The 19221-nt window shown below is 37.0% G+C and overlaps 1 protein-coding gene across 1 annotated transcript in view; it reads right to left on the bottom strand.

Moving 5' to 3' along the window:
- The window catches only part of TOX (thymocyte selection associated high mobility group box), a 299971-nt gene that overhangs the window by 8881 nt on the left and 271869 nt on the right, over positions 1–19221 (bottom strand). The window contains exon 6 of the mRNA XM_008058400.2: positions 10707–10787. Within this exon, the coding sequence (XP_008056591.1) occupies positions 10707–10787 (81 nt within the window). The remainder of the gene's footprint in view (positions 1–10706; positions 10788–19221) is intronic.

Genomic DNA, 19221 nt, shown 5'->3' with positions numbered 1-19221 from the left:
AAGGACAGATGCCGTGGATGCCCCAATGGGAAACACATGTGTCGCTCACTTTGAAAGGAACTCAGCTCTGGAGTTCTTCTATAGATTATATGTTTCGCTTTTTATTTTTCCTTTTTTATATTCTCAAAGAGACTTGGCCTAGATATTTGCACAAAGAAAACAAAGCTGGTTGATGGAAATGAATATGGAAGAAAAGAGTTCTAAAATACCTTTCCGAAGTCATATAAAACTACATTAATACATTCTTCAAAGTAACTGCAGAACTAATCTTGACTTTTTAAATGAAGCTAGTGATGAATTGTCCCCCATAATGAAGTGGATAAAAATAACCTCTCTTAGAAATTTTAGACTCCATCATAAATTAATATAATTTTGCCCTAATTTTTTCCACGCCTTCATATGATCATTTCCTAATATTCTTTTAATTGGCAAAAAACCAGACATTTCAGTGGGAGGTGAAAAGGATCAAGAATGAGCCGGAGGCATTTCCTCTTGGTCATCAACCTACCTTCTACTTTTGTTGAGAGGAAAAGATTGATATAACAACAAAAGGTGGAAGGTAGAAACAGCTGGAGAAAAAAAAATACTAAAATGTCCTTCTGGAGAAGACAGTCACTTGTCAAAACAAGGTTGTGAGGATGCATATATGCCTTCATTCTGCGACCTCGATGTCATGCGTATTCAACTGTCAAGTTAAAGTGAATTTTTTGTTACTCTCTGTATTGCAGGGTGCACTGTGCCCAAGGTCTTCCCTGGTCTTCCTGTTTGGTACACCACCAAGCAACCCACCAACTGGCACTGAGAAACTGGTATGTGTGCTGACTCCAGCCTGGGATGGGTGGGCTATTAGCCCCACATTCTGTCTTTCTAAGCAGGACACATCTGACACCAGTAGAAATATGCTAAGCCGTGGAACTCTGAGGTCCTGTGATACTCTGAATACTCCATGCAGACTGTAAGGTGTATTCAAAGAATCCAAGCCCCTCTAAAAGAGCTCTCTCATGTTATTTTTCTGTGAGGCAGACTTCTGATATAGAAATAGATGTTTAGACTCTCTGCCTTCTGTATCAATGTTAAAAATGTCGAAAACAGTTTTAAAAAAATTAAGTGTAAGCTTTAAACCAAAGAAGTTTTATTAGATGTAGTTCCTAAAAGGTGCTTTCGATTAAAAACAAAACAAATTTTAAGTAGTCTTTTTTTTATTGTTGGCTTTCATTTAAAAATTCTTATGGTTGATGTGCAAAATAGTTAACAATTCAAGGAAAAGGTCAAATGGGTTAATGCAGGTTGTGTAAACAGTGGTGACCTCTGCATCAGAATAACATGTACTGCAAATGATATACCTAGAAAATTATCCCATATGCCAAGAAGATTATGGTTACGTCTGTGTGTTTAAGTAATCTGGGAAAGTGTTTTCATTGTGTTTAAATTCCCCCTTTTAAGCTTATTTTGGAAGGACTGGTTTCAAACTGTATTGACTTTATACCGGTAAAAATCAAATCTATAAACATTAATACAGGCTGGTGAATCTTTATTTTTTTTTTGCTTTATAGTTGATTTTAATTTAAAAGGAATAAAAAACACTCATCTACCACATGATCAAAACTATAAAATACATGGATCTGCAAAGATGTTTTCATTTTTTCTTTCTATATATACACCTTATTACTTGATAACAAGGTGATTATTGGCTATAGAAATAAAAATGTCCATTTCAAAATAAACTATGAATCCAGTTTTCCTGAATTCTACTTTTTAAATAATAGCATGTGATCCATCACATAGATGACACATAGATGGATGGATGCAGAGACAGAGATATAGACATACAGATTTATAGAAATCAATAGACAGCAACCTAATTTGAGATACTTTATTGCCAACCTTGTAAGCTCTCTTTTCTCATGGATAATTAAGCACAAAACATTTTCTCTATCTAGCTATTTATTTGTCATTTATCTCCTCCATATGAAAGCATGCAGAGACCAGTCCCCCTAAACCTATTTTGAAAGAGTAGTGACTTGTAATCACTAGAAGGACTGTAGGCAAACTCAAATTAAATAGATTTCCAAAAATAATGATTCATACAACACTTGAAACATAATTTTTAACACAGAGGAAGGAAGAATTTTGGAAAGTTGCATTCTTTTCTCCCTTACTTTCTAAACTATTGTGTGACAAGATAAATAATGTGTCCAGCCATATGCGTATAGATGGCAGGCACTCCAATATCGGTTCTCTTCCTTATTTTCTTTACACAAAGATGTTCTGAATTCTCAAAACAGGGAGCTTTTTTTAATGGTAGGGACTTGCATTTCCGTGGCCCATGCATCTAGCATAGTATACAGAGAACATAAATATGTTGAGTAAACAAGTAAGTAACGATTCTTGAGCAATACTCCACGGAGGCATTGTTATCCTCTCTGAGACCTCTTGACAAAGCACAGCGTTCCTCTTTCCATGGCTTGAGGAAGGATCTGAAGGCTTAGAAAACCCACTGAATATCAGAATATCAGATTGACCTTCCTCTCGTCTCTGCTCTTGGCCTGAACCATACTCTTCCTGAAGCGATGAGAAATTATAACCCTTTGCTCTGCCCTTTGGTTGGGTACATTGCCCTTTATGCCACACTGCTCTTGGGGGATGGTGGCAGCAGGACTGCTCGCTTTGTTCCACCCATACTTCGAGATTTTGTATCTTTATGTAAAGGTCCACTTATTCAGATGGGGAAAAACCTGCTTCTAGCTTCACTTCTGATTAATTATTAATCAGACTAACACAATAGACCCCTTATTAGTTACAGAGCTATTTTATTGTTCTGGAAGTTAGGTACAATACGTTCATTTTCAGTAGCAAACTGTGATGAATTCATAATCTTATTAAATGAAAATACGAAAAAAAGTAAATTAATATAATCTCACTGTCCTTTTCTTCCAATTTAACTATGAAAGCAAGGCTACAATTTTGCTAATCAATTAGATCGCATAGGAAGATCTCTATACTCATCATTCAAAAATTAGAAACATTTCTCATACATGCTAAACAATTCGCACTTGTTTCTACTTTCAAACACATTAATCACTTTTATTTAGTGATGTGTGCCTCGTGTTGGGCACCTGACACACATGGTTTTTAACCAGTGTGTACAAAACTGAAAATCAACCTTTGAATTTGACGTTTTCGGGGGAGAAATACATTCTTGCTGTTAGTTTCTCAGTATAACTTTTCTATTTGCTTTTAGACCACAGATTCTGAAAGATATTTTCTACAAGCAAAAAAGGGAGGTGGTGGCATAGAGATCTTTTGGGTCTTAACAGTAGAGGCTTCCTTTGACATATGTAAAATGAGCCAAGGATACAACTCTCCAAGACTTAGGATACTTTTTATTAACCAAGTTGTTGATTATCCAAGATAGTTTCAATCCCATTTACTTTGTATAATGAAGATAATACTGCATAGTGTATAAATTCCCCCATCCTGGGATGATATGTGCAATAAAAATGAAAGATTGAGAAAGCAATTGTTATTTAAAATAGCAAAGTATAAACACAAGACATAAAATTCAGTGAAAGCAACAATATAGGAGCTGGTGAACCAAATCAGATTAATAGTCCATCTAATTTGATTCTTGTTTTCAGCACTGACCGATACTTGATGCATTGGAAATTAAACAAAATTTATGTATCTACTCAATTGTGCATTGTTACTGCTGGAAAGAAAATTCTTCCTGGTCTGTGCAGGTGATTAACTTATACCCTGAAGCATGAGATTTTATTATCTTTAAATCACGATCTGGCTTTACAGAGCTGCAAATTTTACGTTAACAGTCATAAAATGATCCATCCCATTTGCAAATTCAGATGCAGTATTTGTCTCAGTAGCTCACCATGGCATGATATCTATCGGTTTGCCTCATTCTGCAAAAAGACATATCTTTTATTTGCTTCAAATTCACTATCCTGCAATTGAACTGAGCCTCGTTTTTTCTTTACTCTTGATCATGACAACAGATAATTTTCTTAATTTAATTCAATACTGTCCTGCTCGGGACACTAAAAAAAAGTTTCTATTGTTTTCTATAAGTTGTGGTTCTTCATGAATTACTCTTTAAGGTAGAAACACAATCTCGGTTTGACGTGTGACCTTAAAGTCATGAATCTCATTGCTTTTATTTAACAAGCCAGAACACAGTTATTCCAACGGCGTCTCCTTCCAGGTTGGCAGTTCTGAGAAGCTGTATGCTTATTTCAATAATGCTGCTTTGACTTGGGATATTTGGGAACTTCCCTACTGGAATTCTCTTCAGAGCCTGTGGGACACTATTTTACATATCCTCAGACAACTCTTTGTCTTTTGATGGTGCATTTGATTTTTGGAAACAGCTAATAGTCACTTGAAGCCAAGTCTGTGGGTTATATCTGGGTAATGTTTGGGGAAAAGAATGAGGTGTGAAAACAATGTAACAAGATTGATTTTCTAACGTGGCTCATAAACTTTTCCTGACTGTGGTTCTAAAAGAGGAGTTTCAAAAATTTTTTGAACTCTGGGAGTAATAATAAAATAAGTTTGTAGCTTCCCAAGGTGACTACTTTGAATGCAACACTCATTTTGGGAATATAAATTCTGGTCTACATAGTAAAATGAAACAAGTTCCATGGCTTTAAAGCTATACACTGTTTTCAGCAAAATAATTTAGATCCATGTCTAGGAATTCCTGAGTCTATGGAAAAACTATATTTCCTTAAGCTTTATTTAACAGCCCAACCCTATATGACCTTCAATAGTATGTAAAACTGCTTAAGCAAGGAAGTCCTAGCCTTTGTAAAAGCATGTATTCTTGACTTTCACGGCAATGCTCCTAAAGATGATTTCAATTAGGAAAACTATAGATGAATACAGTTTTTGTTTTTATCTAGATAACTTCTTATCTTTACATAGGAATGCATCCATGAAGCAACACTTTTCTTATTTTTAATGTCACTTTGAAAATTTCTTTCCATTAAAGTAGCCTTGCAGACAAATTGAAAATATGATCTGGCTAATTTGTCAGTGATACTCAAACATTTTCCTGCTCCTTTGCACATCTACCAATAATAATAAAAATAAAATTAATAATATTATCAGCTTATATTTATTAAGTGCTTCCTATGTCAGGATCCTAAACCATGCTATTTATTTTATTTTATTTTATTTCATTTTATTTTTTTGAGTTGGAGTCTCACTCTGTCGCCCAGACTGGAGTGCAGTGGCCGCTCCCGGCCACCGCAGCCTCAACCTGCTGGGTTCCGGTGATCCTTCTGCCTCAGCCTTCTGAGTAGCCGGAATTACAGGCATGCGCTACCACGCCCAGCTGATTTTTTAATTTATTGTAGAGATGATGTCTCGCTGCCCAAGCGGGTCTCAAACCCGTGGGCTCAGGCAATCCACTCACCTCAACCTCCCAAAGGCGCGGAATTACAGGCTGAGCCACCGAGCCCGGCTCATGCTATTTATTTTAAAAGTTTTTTATTAATTTTTTAAATTTTTATTTATTGTGGAATACTTATTACACTTCACAGATTTTTAGGTGTACAGTACAATATTGTTGACTCTAATTCCAATCCCTAGAGCAAATTCATCCTGCTTGGCAAAAGCTTTATGACTGTTGATTAGTTACTCTCTACTTTCCCTCCTCCATGCCTGGCAACCCCCATCCTACTCTTTGATTCCACTGAATTTGACTATTTTAGATACCTCCTATAAGTGGAATCATGCAGTACTTGTCTTTCTGTGACTGACTTATTTCATTTAGCATAATGTCCTCAAGTGAACCATGTAATTTATATGGATTTTCTTATTTTATCCTCATGGAAACCCTATGATGTGGGTCTTATTATCTTCTCTGTTTAACACGTGAGTAAGCAGAGACTTATGACATCTAAGTAACCACATAAAGCATGCAGTTAGGAAGCGGGAAACCTGGGATCTGAACCTGGATCCATCTGACCCCAGTGACTGCAGACTGTTCAGATCTCTGGGGACTCTCCCAGTATGACAGCAGTGGCATTTTTAGAGGTCCTCAAACAGGCTGATGTGTGTGTCCAACAAGGAGTGGCTGGTGCCGGGCAGTTCTGCCACTGGCTACCCACGCCCAGGTGAAGCATGTACCTGGCTGGAATAGCATGGTACAGAGCAGTGGTTTCCAAACATGCTGCAGGCCAAGATTTCTCTAAAGGTCTATGGTTAGCCTTTGGTGAGAGTGAGAAGTCTTCTGAATCCCAACCAGGGCAGCTTTACTCTTTGCTGTTTCATACGTAAGCATGGGCATGGAATTTTACTGGAGATAATAGGAGGTCCCAGTTTGAAAGGTACAAATATTTGACAACCACTCAGAGTGGAGAAAAGTTTACACGTTCTGGAACTTTGAGTCCTCACTCTGCCACTACCGCTGTAGGCAAGCAATTTAATCTTTCTGCCTGGAGACTGTCTAGAAAAATGGGGTTAAATCCTAAGGTGCAGGGCTGTTGCAATGAGGAACAGGAATCTCTGTAAAATGCCTAGCATGCTACATGGCACATAGAAGCTACCATGTAGCAGGACGCCATTCGTATTTGTGTAACTGTTGGGAAAAAATTCAGCATCTTGCTGAGATTTTGTCATTCTGAAGTTACAAAGTTTAGAATAGTAATTTACTAGGCTTGAGCTTTTTTATTTTTGGCAGACTTCAACGTCACACAAGACTGGAGTTATGTTAATTAATATACTAGTTTAGACAGCACACAGCACATTTAAACTAAAGAAGTCACCGTCGAAAGGGAAGGAGCATTGTTAATCTTGTGATTCAGTTTCCTAGGTGGAGTCAAAGGTCATTGGCTGTTGCTATTTTTGATTATGCTCTGCAAGAAGCTGCTACTTTAAAATATCATTCCAACTCTTTCAAGCATCATAAAACATTCCACCGGGGGATCTGTATATCTTTGTCTCTCAGCACCTAGCCTTGCGCCTGACATGAAACAGGTGTCCTGCAGCCCACCCTGGATGTGTGGGATGGCCTGGCAGAGAAGCAGTGCAAAGTAGCAGACCATGATGCGGCTACAAATGAGCATGAAGATCTATTGGCCTAGGAATGAAAAGCCTTATTTGGTGAAATGAGTGCCTTACTTAGAAAATAGGTACTCAAGTGTGTAGGTCTGGAGGCCTAAGTCAAAGCTGACGGCAAGAATTTAGAAAATGGACAAAGTGCTCTGGCTAACCCAGTTTTTTTGTGAACAAAAATGACCTTATAGGAGACAACATCGAGGCTATACCATAACTTTGGGGCAAGATGTTTTAGGGATGCAGGAGAGCATACTGGTAGGGCCCATGAGTGGCACAGCTCAGCAGAAAGGCCAAGGGCAGTGTAGGTCAACGTTGGCCTTGGTCACTGGTCACCTGCCTGGTATCTTTCCTTTCCAGTGAAATGTTCATAATCAAACCTATTTCAAGGGATAAGGCATGAGGATTTAGGGAACTCATGCAGGTAAAGTGATCTTTTAAAAATATGAATCCAATCAGACCATCCCCTACTGAAATCCACCTAGTGACTTCCCTTTCAAGGTCCTGCAAAGGATTGAAATCATTGCCTCCAAGATTCGGCTCCTTTCCATCTTCCCAGCTTCATGTCAAACCACCCTCCCTCTGTTCACGCAGTTTTGGCAATACTGACCTCCTCAATTCAAGGAGATGCCCGAGTCTTTTTTTTTTTGAGTTGGAGTCTCACTCCACCGCCCAGACTGGAGTGCAGTGGCATGTTCCCGGCCAGCGCAGCCTCGACCTGCTGGGCTCCGGTGATCTTTCCGCCTCCGCCTTCCAAGTAGCTGGAACTACAGGTGTGTGCTACCACATCTGGCTAATTTTTTTTTTTTGATTTATTGTAGAGATGAGGTCTTGCCAAGTTGCCCGGGCGGGTCTCGAACCCGCGGGCTCAGGCAATCCACACACCTTGGCCTCCAAAGCGCTGGGATTACAGGCTGAGCCACGGAGCCTGGCCAATGCCTGAGTCCTTGCACTTGCTGTAGTGCTGCCGGGTCGGCTCTCTCCTGTGGCTCTCTGGTTCTGAAAGCTACTGTCCTCCTTTGGCCCCCAGCTCCAAGGTCACCTCTTCAAAGAGTTCTTTGCAGACCCCTTAGCAGAACCCTTGTTTTATTTCCCTCAGAACAATTGGATTCTCAAAGACTTCAATCATTTATTAGTTTATGTTTTCACTCCTGATTTCCCTTGACTAAAGAGAATCCTTTAAGTTCAAGAGACACATGTGCTTGTTTTCTACTGTATTCTCTGAGCCTAGCACAGTGCTGGACCCAGAGCACATGTCCAGGCACACTGGTCAAATGAGTGCATGAATGCATGAATGGGGAAAAAAATAGAGTTTGGCTGGAACATGGTGCTTCCCTCGAATTGTAACTATGGATTATATCATGTAACATTTTCTGTTTGCTCCTTTAGAGCTATTTCAGAATAGGGAAATAATTTATAACACAGCAAACAAAATTATAACATAGAAAAATATATGTTTAAATATAATTACTTACCTTGCCATAAAATGGAAAATAATTAGATTTGTATATATGTTACCATATACTATGGGAAGATAGGCTGGAAAAATTTCCTTGCAGGTGCCTAAAAAATTATCCACTCACATCAGGGGGTCATTTTTGTAACCTGGACGGGGTGTTTGTAACTTTCCTTCAATTTGTATACACACAATAGATAGTTGTACATAAATAGATATTCAACAGCTCCAGCAAAATTTCTACTGCCAAAGAAAAGAAAAATGTCAGAGTAAGCTGTAAAAAAAGTGCTTGGTTTTTTAAATGTAGAAATGGCAATTCGCAGCATTTATACAAATTGCCGTGTACTGCGGGTTGCAACTCTGAGACTGAATAGTAAGAAAAGTTGCAGCTAAGAGCAAATCTGAGGACACTTGTTTTGAAAGTAAAGGCTTAGTCAGTATTATAGCATTCTGGCAATCTGCATATCATTAACTAGAGTGTTTTGTATTGGGATTGTGACTTTATGTATTGATTTTCTCATATGTAAAGTGCTCTCACTAAAACTCTGTTTAAAAATGCCTAAAAAGAACCTTGTCTTGGAGAAAATAAGGAGAATTAACTTTTTTAAAGTCCTCCCTATATTTTTGGCATATTAATCTGTAACAATATTAACATGACTATTAAGCCAACTGTTGGATGGATCTGGTATTTTTTGCTTTTTTGTTATAATTTTACACACATTCTGTGAGTTCTACACATATAAAGAAAATGTGAGGTGGTATCAGCAGAAAATATAAATAGCTTCAAAAAGGGTTGGAGAAATTAGGAAGTGTGAGATTCATAGTGAGATAACACAAGAGCAATAAATTTTAAGGTGAACCACATATAATAAGTTTTCCTATAGTGTCATACTTTAAAAATGGAACATAAGGTTGGATTAGACCAATAGTGTGCTAAAATTTCTTACACATTTGTATTTTGGGCTCTCTTTTCTTCTCTGCATCAGTATATTCAGTATTTATTTTCCTCAATAAAAGAAATTGATATAATTATTTCAGAGCTGTTAGAATGGGACTGGATATTGGGAATAGACAAAGAAAGTATTTTCTCTGTCTATTGGATAACTCCAGAGCCTTGGGTCATGGTGAGCAAAGTAACAGCCACATTTAGACTTGAGATGACATGATATGACATCTAGTGCTTCTAGACTCAGTCTGTCTTTCTAAGGCTACCTTCCTGAGAATTCTAGAACATGTATCTTTTTTAAAAAAATATTTTCCTTTTTCTTTTGAGTCAGAGTCTGACTCTGTCCCCCAGGTTGGAGTGCAGGCACACTCATGGCCACTACAGCCTTGACCTGCTGGATTCAGGTGATCCTTCCACCTCAGCCTTCCAAGTAACTGGGACTACAGGCATGTGCCACCATACCTAGCTAATTTTTTGATTTATTGTAGAGATGAGGTCTCGCCAAGTTGCCCAGGCTGGCCTCGAACCCATGGGCTCAGGCAAACCTTTCACCTCGGCCTCCCAAAGTACTGGGATTATAGGCATGAGCCAGAAATATGTATCTTTAATAACAAGTGGTCATACAGAGTCAACTTGAGTATTTATAACAGGAAGGATGAGTGTTTAAGATATCCTAAAGTACAAAATATTTTTAAGTAGTATTTTTATTTCCAAACAAAATGATGTGATATATATATAAATATATATAAAATGTGTGTGCATATATATGTATATATATGTGTGTGTATATGTTATATATATATACATATACGTGTATATATATGTATGTGTGTATATATATATATATATATATATATATATATATACACACACATATATATGCAAATATATATATATTTGGGCCGGTTTCTCTCCCAACAAAACTGAAAGATGGAGTGGGGAGGCAATTTAAGAGTGGGATATGGAGAAACAGAAAGTTGGTTTAGGATTAACAAAGTGCTTCAATGAATCCACAAAACCGATAATCCACACGTAGACGATATTTTACAAAAGGCCCAGAGGATGCTGCAAATATTTCCATAATATATAGTTTTGTTTAGGATTTACTTTTTTTCCATCAAAGAAGATTGTGCAGAAGTGCTAAGGTGATCTTTTATGCCTTCAAATGACTATGAAAGTCTGCACCAAGATGGCCACAATCCATCAAAATACCACACAATTGCACATTACCTTGGATACAAGACTGGCTCTGTACGCTGCTAGTTGCTTCAGGTACTCCTTCTTTGCAGCCTCGGTTTTCTTTTTATAGACCTGTAACAACAATAAAGAGTCTTAAATTAGAGAGTACATCTGCTTTTGTTTTTAGAGAAGTACAATAGAGAATGATGATTGCGTATACACATACACAATTATATAATATAATAATATGTCTCCCCAAAGATGGTGTTCTTTTAACTGAAACATATTTTTAAGAAGTGTGACAATAGATCAGATAAGAAAAAAATTAACAATGGTAAAATTTTACATTTTACATAAAGCATCTGAAAGGATTTATCTGAGTTACATTGAGTGTGGAGGTAGTTGGCTTAGAAAGATAATATTGATGAAGGTTCCCAGGAAACCACATGCATAAATAAGGCATTCATATTTATATAATGGGCAGATAATTCCACAGTTCATTCATATCCTGGTCTATATGCTCCTTGCTAAATACAAAAACAAAGACAGAATTCAAAGATGATAAATCATGTTAATACGCAAATCAAAGGAACTATAATGGAGCTTGCAGTTTCATCACTTTGTCAAGATTTTAAGCCTTGAAGTTCTATTTTCAGTGACTCAGGAAACAGTGACGGTGGTCAGGACACATTTGGGAGTGGAACGGGACTCCTAAGTGGCGGAGGGCCGTATGCATACCCTGCCCTGTGGCCTGCTCTGGTCATGCCCTTTCCAACAAAAACCGTGGATGACATGGATCTATGGACACCTCATTTAGAAAAAGTAAAAATGCTCTGAAATAAATTTCAGTTTACAAAAGGTTTCCATTTCTGAGATGGAATCATCTTGAAAATAAAAGCAAAATCATTCTAAACTGAGCAGAAGTACTGAAAAATGACATGCGTGTATGTTAAAGGTCACATCGCGAAGTTAAACAGAGACAGTCATTAGAGTCGAAAATGAAAGATTAGCAAAGTGAGCACACATGGTCGTCTGCTACCATTAAGTTGATTCTTTCAAGGCTATGGAGTATATTTTTGGCAATCTTTTGAATTCCGCCTGAAAGAACAAAATATTTTTCATCATTTACTATGTAAAGGGAAATGTATTTTCATTGATACAACTATTTTAAATTTCCCACACCTTGGATTTTACAGCAGGGAGTAAGGTTTTTTGTAAAGCTGAACTCAGAGACAGACACACAGATCAGTATTGAAAAGTGGTTTTAGACATAGTCAGAGGAGTTAAATATAAATTATGTCTAAAGACCAAATATCTGCTGGTTGGCAGCAGGGGTCAATTTATGGTTTCAAAGGCTGACTGTGGTTTGCTGAGCCCAGTACCAACTATGCAATTCAATATGTGAGAAATATTATTTACTCATGAATATTTTAATTAAAGCAGAATGTTTTACTTAAGGTAAACAAATGACTAACCTTGTCAACAAAATTATAACAGGACCCTAAGAAATGAATGTGCTAATTATTCTCCTTAAGAGAGGTCTTCAGTCTTGACTTTTATATTTGGCATTCTGGTATAATAAAATCCAATTAAAGTAAGAAATTAACAATTTGTACAGTATTAGCATATAATCATTGTGCCATCTTTACTAAGTATGAGACTAAAGAAACTTTAAAAATTGTTTTGAATGTTTTTCTTTTAAAAGTAAAAATCCATTAAATCCTTTGGTTCAAAAGTATTCTAAATTTACTGACCTAATTATTGAAAGTCAAATTCAGATTTTTTTTTTTATTTCGAGGAAATTCACATGTGAAAAACAAATAAATGCTACAGGCTCATAAATGCCTTTGAATAGTATGATCCACATATATTATGAGCATTGGTACAGCCACAATCAGAAACCCGGAGCTCCCCTGCTTTTTATTGATTGATTGATTTTTTTTCTTGAGAGACAGATTTCTGCTTATAGTTCTCCCTTAAACCACTTCTTAAAGCCAAAACTTATGATTGATGACCTTAAACTGACAGTGTTTACATTTGCTTTTAATACCTTAAAACTGTTTCAAGAGAGTTTTTCTCCCACACAGAAAAAAAAAATCTTATTTAGGATTTTGAAGCAAACATTTAGTCAATATGTCATTGGTGGTAATACACACTTGTATATCCCAAGCATTTCTATCATGTTTTTATTGATAAGCTACTCCAAGTGACCCCCATTCAGCTAACGAGTGTGTGTCTTGTTGCCAAAGGCAAACAGAACACACTTCCGTCCACAGCATGCCCACAGCGGCATTTTCTAAGTTGTAGCAGATAAGACAGTATTGCCAGATGGCCTGACTGTAGTATCTGTCATCTTTCTTTCTTTGGTTTCTACTGAAACAGCAACAATGTTACTATGATGCTATCCTTTTGTGGGGCTTCTGGTAGTTAACATCACACAAAGTGTTAAGTTTCCTGAAATTTGTTGCTTAACAACCAAGGGAGAAAGGTGGCTAACTCCATGCATTTCAGGCTGAACATGTGCCCCTGATTTCACTCCAGAATCGATGTTGTTATGAGCCTACCTGACTGGCATTCAGAGTCCCCTGTTTGCGACAAATGGCTCCCTATTGGCTATTGATGATTGGTTATGTGGGATCATCGCCTAAGTGCCTCAATACCACTTTAGAAAAGAGTAAACTCATCACGTCACATTACATGGATTGACGGATCCACTCTTTCCTGCATAGCTGCAGTTGTTCAGAGGGAGGAGTCAAAGGGGGGTAATTTCAAGAGGTGGATTTCTGTAATTGCGTTGAAAGGGGAGCAGTCCAGACTAGAATTAAAATCTGAGGCGGTCTCCTCAACAATAACGAGATCCTCCACCTTTGAGAACAACCTGATGGCTCCAATGTTACACACTCTGTATGTCTTTCTGATACCACTTTCTAAAATTGGACAAATGCCGTTTGAATTCTGTAGCTAATAGAAATGTCTGAAGAAAGCTCTCAAATACGAGAGAGTGACAACAATATATATATAAGAATTCCACATGCAAGTGAATTAGAGGAAATTCTTACTTCCCAATAAATATTTAAAAATTATCAGTAAAAAGTTTTCAAAAATGTTTTCGAAGCCTCTCATTACAGAGGGAGAAAGTTCTCTTCTTGCAGAAACCAAAAATGTCCCAGGTCTGCTTTTGGCAGTGAACAACCATTGCAGTGATCAAGTGTACAAACTTTCTAATCTATGAGGATGGGTCTGATTTATGTCAAAGTTAAGTTTGGAAAAGAAATGGTCTCTCACTCTCAGGGAAAGACAAATATTTTAAAGGTATGTGATTCATACAGTAAATATTAGTATTTAGTTGAATTACAAAATGGCTTCCAAATGGTCCACAGCTGTTTGAAATAAAGTGCAAAGTTGGCCAGATGAGGATTTAAAAATCATAATACATCATTTATCATTTTCCCCAGCTCATCCAAACACTTCTGAATTCATCCTGCACTAACTTAGTTATATGCTGTGGTTTGTTATTCCAAGAAGGCTACCATATCCTATCTAAGGACTGAATCTCTGGGTTAAACTATAACATATATAATGGGTAAACTAAAACATACGTAGATAATTATCAAATAGCAATTCCAGAGAATCCAAATCCTGTCATGTGATCTAGTGATTCACAGAGTCATTTTTGAAGTATTCTAAATACCAGCATGTACATATGTTTTTATAGGATAATAATCCCTAATTGAAATCAGCAGTTCAGTATCAATGAATGTGACAAACTTAAACAGAAAAAATTCTCTACAATCTGTCATTTTTCTTCTACTTTCTGCTCCTTCCCTAAACAAACAATTCATCCAACTCATACAGAAAAGCCAAATCTTGTAAATACCATTTAATTCTTTCTTCCTTCCTTCTTTTCTGCTCTAGTACTTAGTTAATCTCCAGTCATAGTTTATTTCAACAGTCTTTATAATAATAATAAGAAAAAAATGTAAAATTCTTCCAATTCTGGATTCTATTAAAAAAAACTAAAGGCATTTTTCTTTTTGGTTAACTTCAAATGTAGTTTTGTGTTTTTTTTTTTTTTACTACTATTTCATATTTATAGAAAATGCCCAGAAATATAGTTATGTATAAGGAATACGAATTTAACCACAATTCCTTGCTTTATTCTTTAGACATTTGAAATTTGCAGTTTCTTTCAAGGCTGTTGTTATTTAGGTCGGTTAGAGCAAGTGCATCTGTATTTTATATAGAAGTTGGTCCTTAAATGTGGTTAAATTTCCATTTTGGGTAACTTGCTCAGCACTTTCTTAAGGGTTCCAAAACTCAAAAACCTTTATAAAGTGGTATTCAGAGGACTGAAAACATTATACAGTGTGGCAAACATCTTGCTATCAATTTCTTCTGAGGACTGTCTGAACATGGTCTCAACAATATTGGTGTAACCTGTTTCTGGGACGGTGAGAATCAGAAGCAACATCCTGGCCTAAAAAAATGGCTACAAAATATATCTGTCGACTTATTAAATGAAGATGACTCATTTAGTATGATGTGTTCAATGACACCAATATATTGAGTATCTACTGTGTGCCCATGTGGTGTGAGGCAGAGCGAGACCCTGACTCACAAACAACAACAACAACGACAACACTTATGTCTCCACTGTTTGTATTTTTTTGTGTCAAGCATGATATATATATATAATAATAATATACTATATATATATGTAATCTCCAATTCTCCCAATAAGAAAGTTGCATTGGTATTATTATCCCCGTTTTACAGATTAAAAAAACCCCACATACTAGAATGGGTAATTATTTTATCCAATATCCCACAGCAACTATATGGCAAAACCATGGTGTGAATCAAATCAATCTGGTGTCAAACGCTCCACCTTTGCTCAATGGCTCCTCCTAGCTTTAATGAATTCTCATACATACAACTGCGGGGACTGGTCTCTTGCTCGCTTCTGAAGACCCAGCATGCAGGGCAGTACTTGGAACATACAGCAGGTGCTATATGGAAGTATTATTAAGCACATTATTCCCTGGTCTTAGGGTTTTTCCATCTCTGAGTCAGCATTAGCATGAATGCAAGTCAGCATTAGCATGAATATGAATTACATATTTTAAACGAAAAAGTACATCCATGGAAACAGTAGATTGATATATACAGATATACAACCCGCCCCTGACATTTTTCAAATAATACATACAGCAGATCTGAATGAATATTACGTTTGAATTCTCTGCCTACCAACATCACGAAAACTTTCAAAGAAAATGTCTGCTTCCACTGGGTCTGAACGTTTGTATACGTGTACTACATATGTTTATGCCCATGAAGGCATGCAATGATCACATTCATGTACCCATGATTAGATGTACACATATAAATACCTGGAATTTAGAAATAAAATATGCTCACCATTTCATGTAAAAATTTTAATATAACTTTGATGAAATATGCTTACATTCTACCATTTTAAAATGAACAATCGTTTTACATATCCTTTACTCCTAGTTTTAAAATATTGGGAAAGTCCATGATGTTTATAAGGAAATGGCCAAGATAAACACATGTGTGAATGTTACAGTGCAACAGGATTTTAGTTAACCTTAAGTATTGTTGACATAAAACCCAAATTTTATCATACGATAAGGGGGAAAAAAAACCCCAGCAGCATTTATGTAGTGGGTGTCTGAGCACCAATGAGGAGGAATGATTTGATTCTGTGGGCTCAGAGGATTTGTCAGCTGCCTCATAAGTATAATTCTGGCTCTTCATATCCCTGCTGCTTCTAATTTAGCAGGACAGGCTCATAATTGAAGCAAATTAACTATTTACACTTGCCACTTCTACCGGGGAAGAGGACACAGCAGCAGGAAAGAATGAGCAGAAATTACATTCTTCCCACTTGTGTCAGATCTGCCCTTATATAAACACATTAACAGTAATTTCATGAGGCGTCGAACATAGGAATAAATACTGAGGGATAAAATAATGAGGTGTTGCTATTGAGCTGAACTGCTATGGCTAATATCCTTGGATATGAATTATGCATCCTGAAAGAAGGCATATGTTACCGTATTCAAACAGTTTCCCTGCAAGTGATATGTGCTCGTTAGGCTCTGGATCTTGAGGTAAATCCACTCTCCTCTTCCACGACAGGGCTAGCATTTACAAAAATACACGCTCTGGGCACCGTGGGCTGTGGTTTCTCCTGACTACACCAAACTCTGAATAGGCTTTCCACTCCATTTTTAGCCTAACAGCATGTTTATTTAGCTCCTTGGCTGCAGCTTTAAAGCCATTTAATGTAATGTAAACAAGAACATTTTGTTTGTAATTTGCTAAATGTCTTACAGCCCGACTGTGTCTCCAATTAGGAACTTAAGGTTCATTTAGTAATTTACATCTGGTTCTGATTTAAGGTGACTTTCCTTTTCCACTTAAGCACTGACTTTCCGTGGCTAAAAAGGACCCAAGTACCCTTTATAGCTCTTTGGACCAACCCTTTCTGCTTCAAAGTGGGACACGTTCTTTTATTTTGTAGGGTTTGATTTGTTCTATATTGGCACTGTGAACCCAGAATCAGAGAGTTCAGAAATAATGGAGGTAGACAGGAAATTTAGCTGGAACCTCATAAAAAAAGATGCTGAGGGTTGCTGGAACTCCAAGGAGCCTAAACAAAGGGCGTGATATTGTTAACTTATTATTTTTCCTTCTTTGTAGGTTCCAGTCAGTGAAAGATAAGTAGCAGAGACCAACATCACAGCAATACTTATGTTTTATTTCCCTTTCTCCATCTGGTGCCTTTTAAACAACTTAGTATGCTTCTGAAATGGGCTCTCCATTGTCTTACGAGTCATTAGCATTTAAAACCCCCGGTTGGAATCCCAAACACAATTCTGTTCCCATTCCAGATTCAGCACCATCTTCCAAAGTATTAAAATGGAGAGATCTCTGATATGTGGAGTTTGTTCAGTGGCTTTGGTAGGAATGATTCATAAGGGAGGTTTTGTGTTCCTTGAGGATTTTTATCGCTTCTTTCAGCTTCCTTTTGATTTCTCTTCTTTGAAAGATTCTTCACAGAAACCAAAGTACATATAGTTTCTCACTCACCATGGATTCTGAAAATAAAGATCTGCCCTTCTGCAGAGGCTTCTTATTCCCGCCTATACTCCACAATGAGGAAGCATGTGATAATAAACACACAGCAGTTCTATTAGTCATGTTCCCTCTGGCTGTCAAGAAAACATTCAATTGTAATCTCACTAATAGCTGTTTTTCCTTAAATATTGTAATTTTCTGAGCCCCCAATAAGTCATCGATAATTTTGTCCATTTTCCCCAGTTTGTGTTTATATTTGTAGTTGTGCATAATTGTGGGCTATTACGACAACAGGCTTTTCGAACAATTGTGGCACACGAAATCTTAGCCTTCTACCCGAACCAGCTGCCTACACAATGCCAATAGCATCACGTGGGGCTGCTTTGTAACATGCACATTTGTCCAAAATTTTGAAGTTTAATAGTCTGCCTCGGATCTGTTCCAGGAACGTTCCTTTAAAAATACATAGCAGTATGTGTGCACCCCAGCTTGAATATTAAATGAGAATAAAACACAATTAATTTAAGTCTGAAGCAGAGATATTGTAGTATGTTGGCATAACGAGTCAACATAAAGAGAGAGAACAGGTGGTAATCCACTCTCATAACACTTTGGGATATTCTGTTGAAATGTTCTGGATGTCCAAATGCGCATTTAGGCGGGCATGTTTGCCGCGCTGCTAACTCCTGCAAGCAGTTTAGAGAAGGGCTGCGTGGAATGGCAGAGTGGTGGCTCAGCCAGTACAATGAACAGTGTCTGATTTCATTCATTGAACCCTCTTTCTGCTTGTCCCTGGGATGGGCCTCCGTCCTATGTGCATCCTACACCATACCTTTCAGCTTAATTGCAGTCTCACTCTCTTTATTAAGCAAGATCATCTCTTACAGAGAAAGGATAAACGATATCGAACTCCCATGAAGGCAAAAGAGCAGAAGGCATGGGGGTCAAACCATCTTAGAGTGATGAACACTGCTCCCAATATCTTGTTTTGGTAAACTCTCAAGAAAGTGCCCCAATTTAAAAATATTTACTTTTCTTCTTGTAAGAAAAAAAAAAAAAGATAGAGTTATTTCTAACAAGGTATATTCCTAAAAACTCTTGGCATAAATTTTTTAGCAACTAGATTTTGATTATGAAATTGATTTCAAATACCTAATGAGTTATGTAGGTCAACTATTATATAACTTCATCTTTTATAAAATAGATTCTCCCTCCCAAACCCTCAACTGTTTTTATTGAGAGATCTAAAGGTAGACTCTTTACAAGTTATTTAGTAAATTAGGAATAAAATGCAAAAGAGAAAAATAAAAAATGTTTGTTATCATATGTTTGCAATTAAAAAGCCTTGCATATTACATCATAATTATACTTATATCTACATCAGGGAGGCTCAGCCATGATTTTGAAAGTCAGAATGGGAGCATGGGAGTAATTTCCCATTTTAACAGACAGTTGAGAA

This window comes from Carlito syrichta, unplaced genomic scaffold (assembly GCF_000164805.1).
Source record: "Carlito syrichta isolate Samal-C Ts95f unplaced genomic scaffold, Tarsius_syrichta-2.0.1 Scaffold303331, whole genome shotgun sequence".
Classification (NCBI taxonomy): domain Eukaryota; kingdom Metazoa; phylum Chordata; class Mammalia; order Primates; family Tarsiidae; genus Carlito; species Carlito syrichta.
This window is presented reverse-complemented; position numbering and strand designations above follow the sequence as displayed.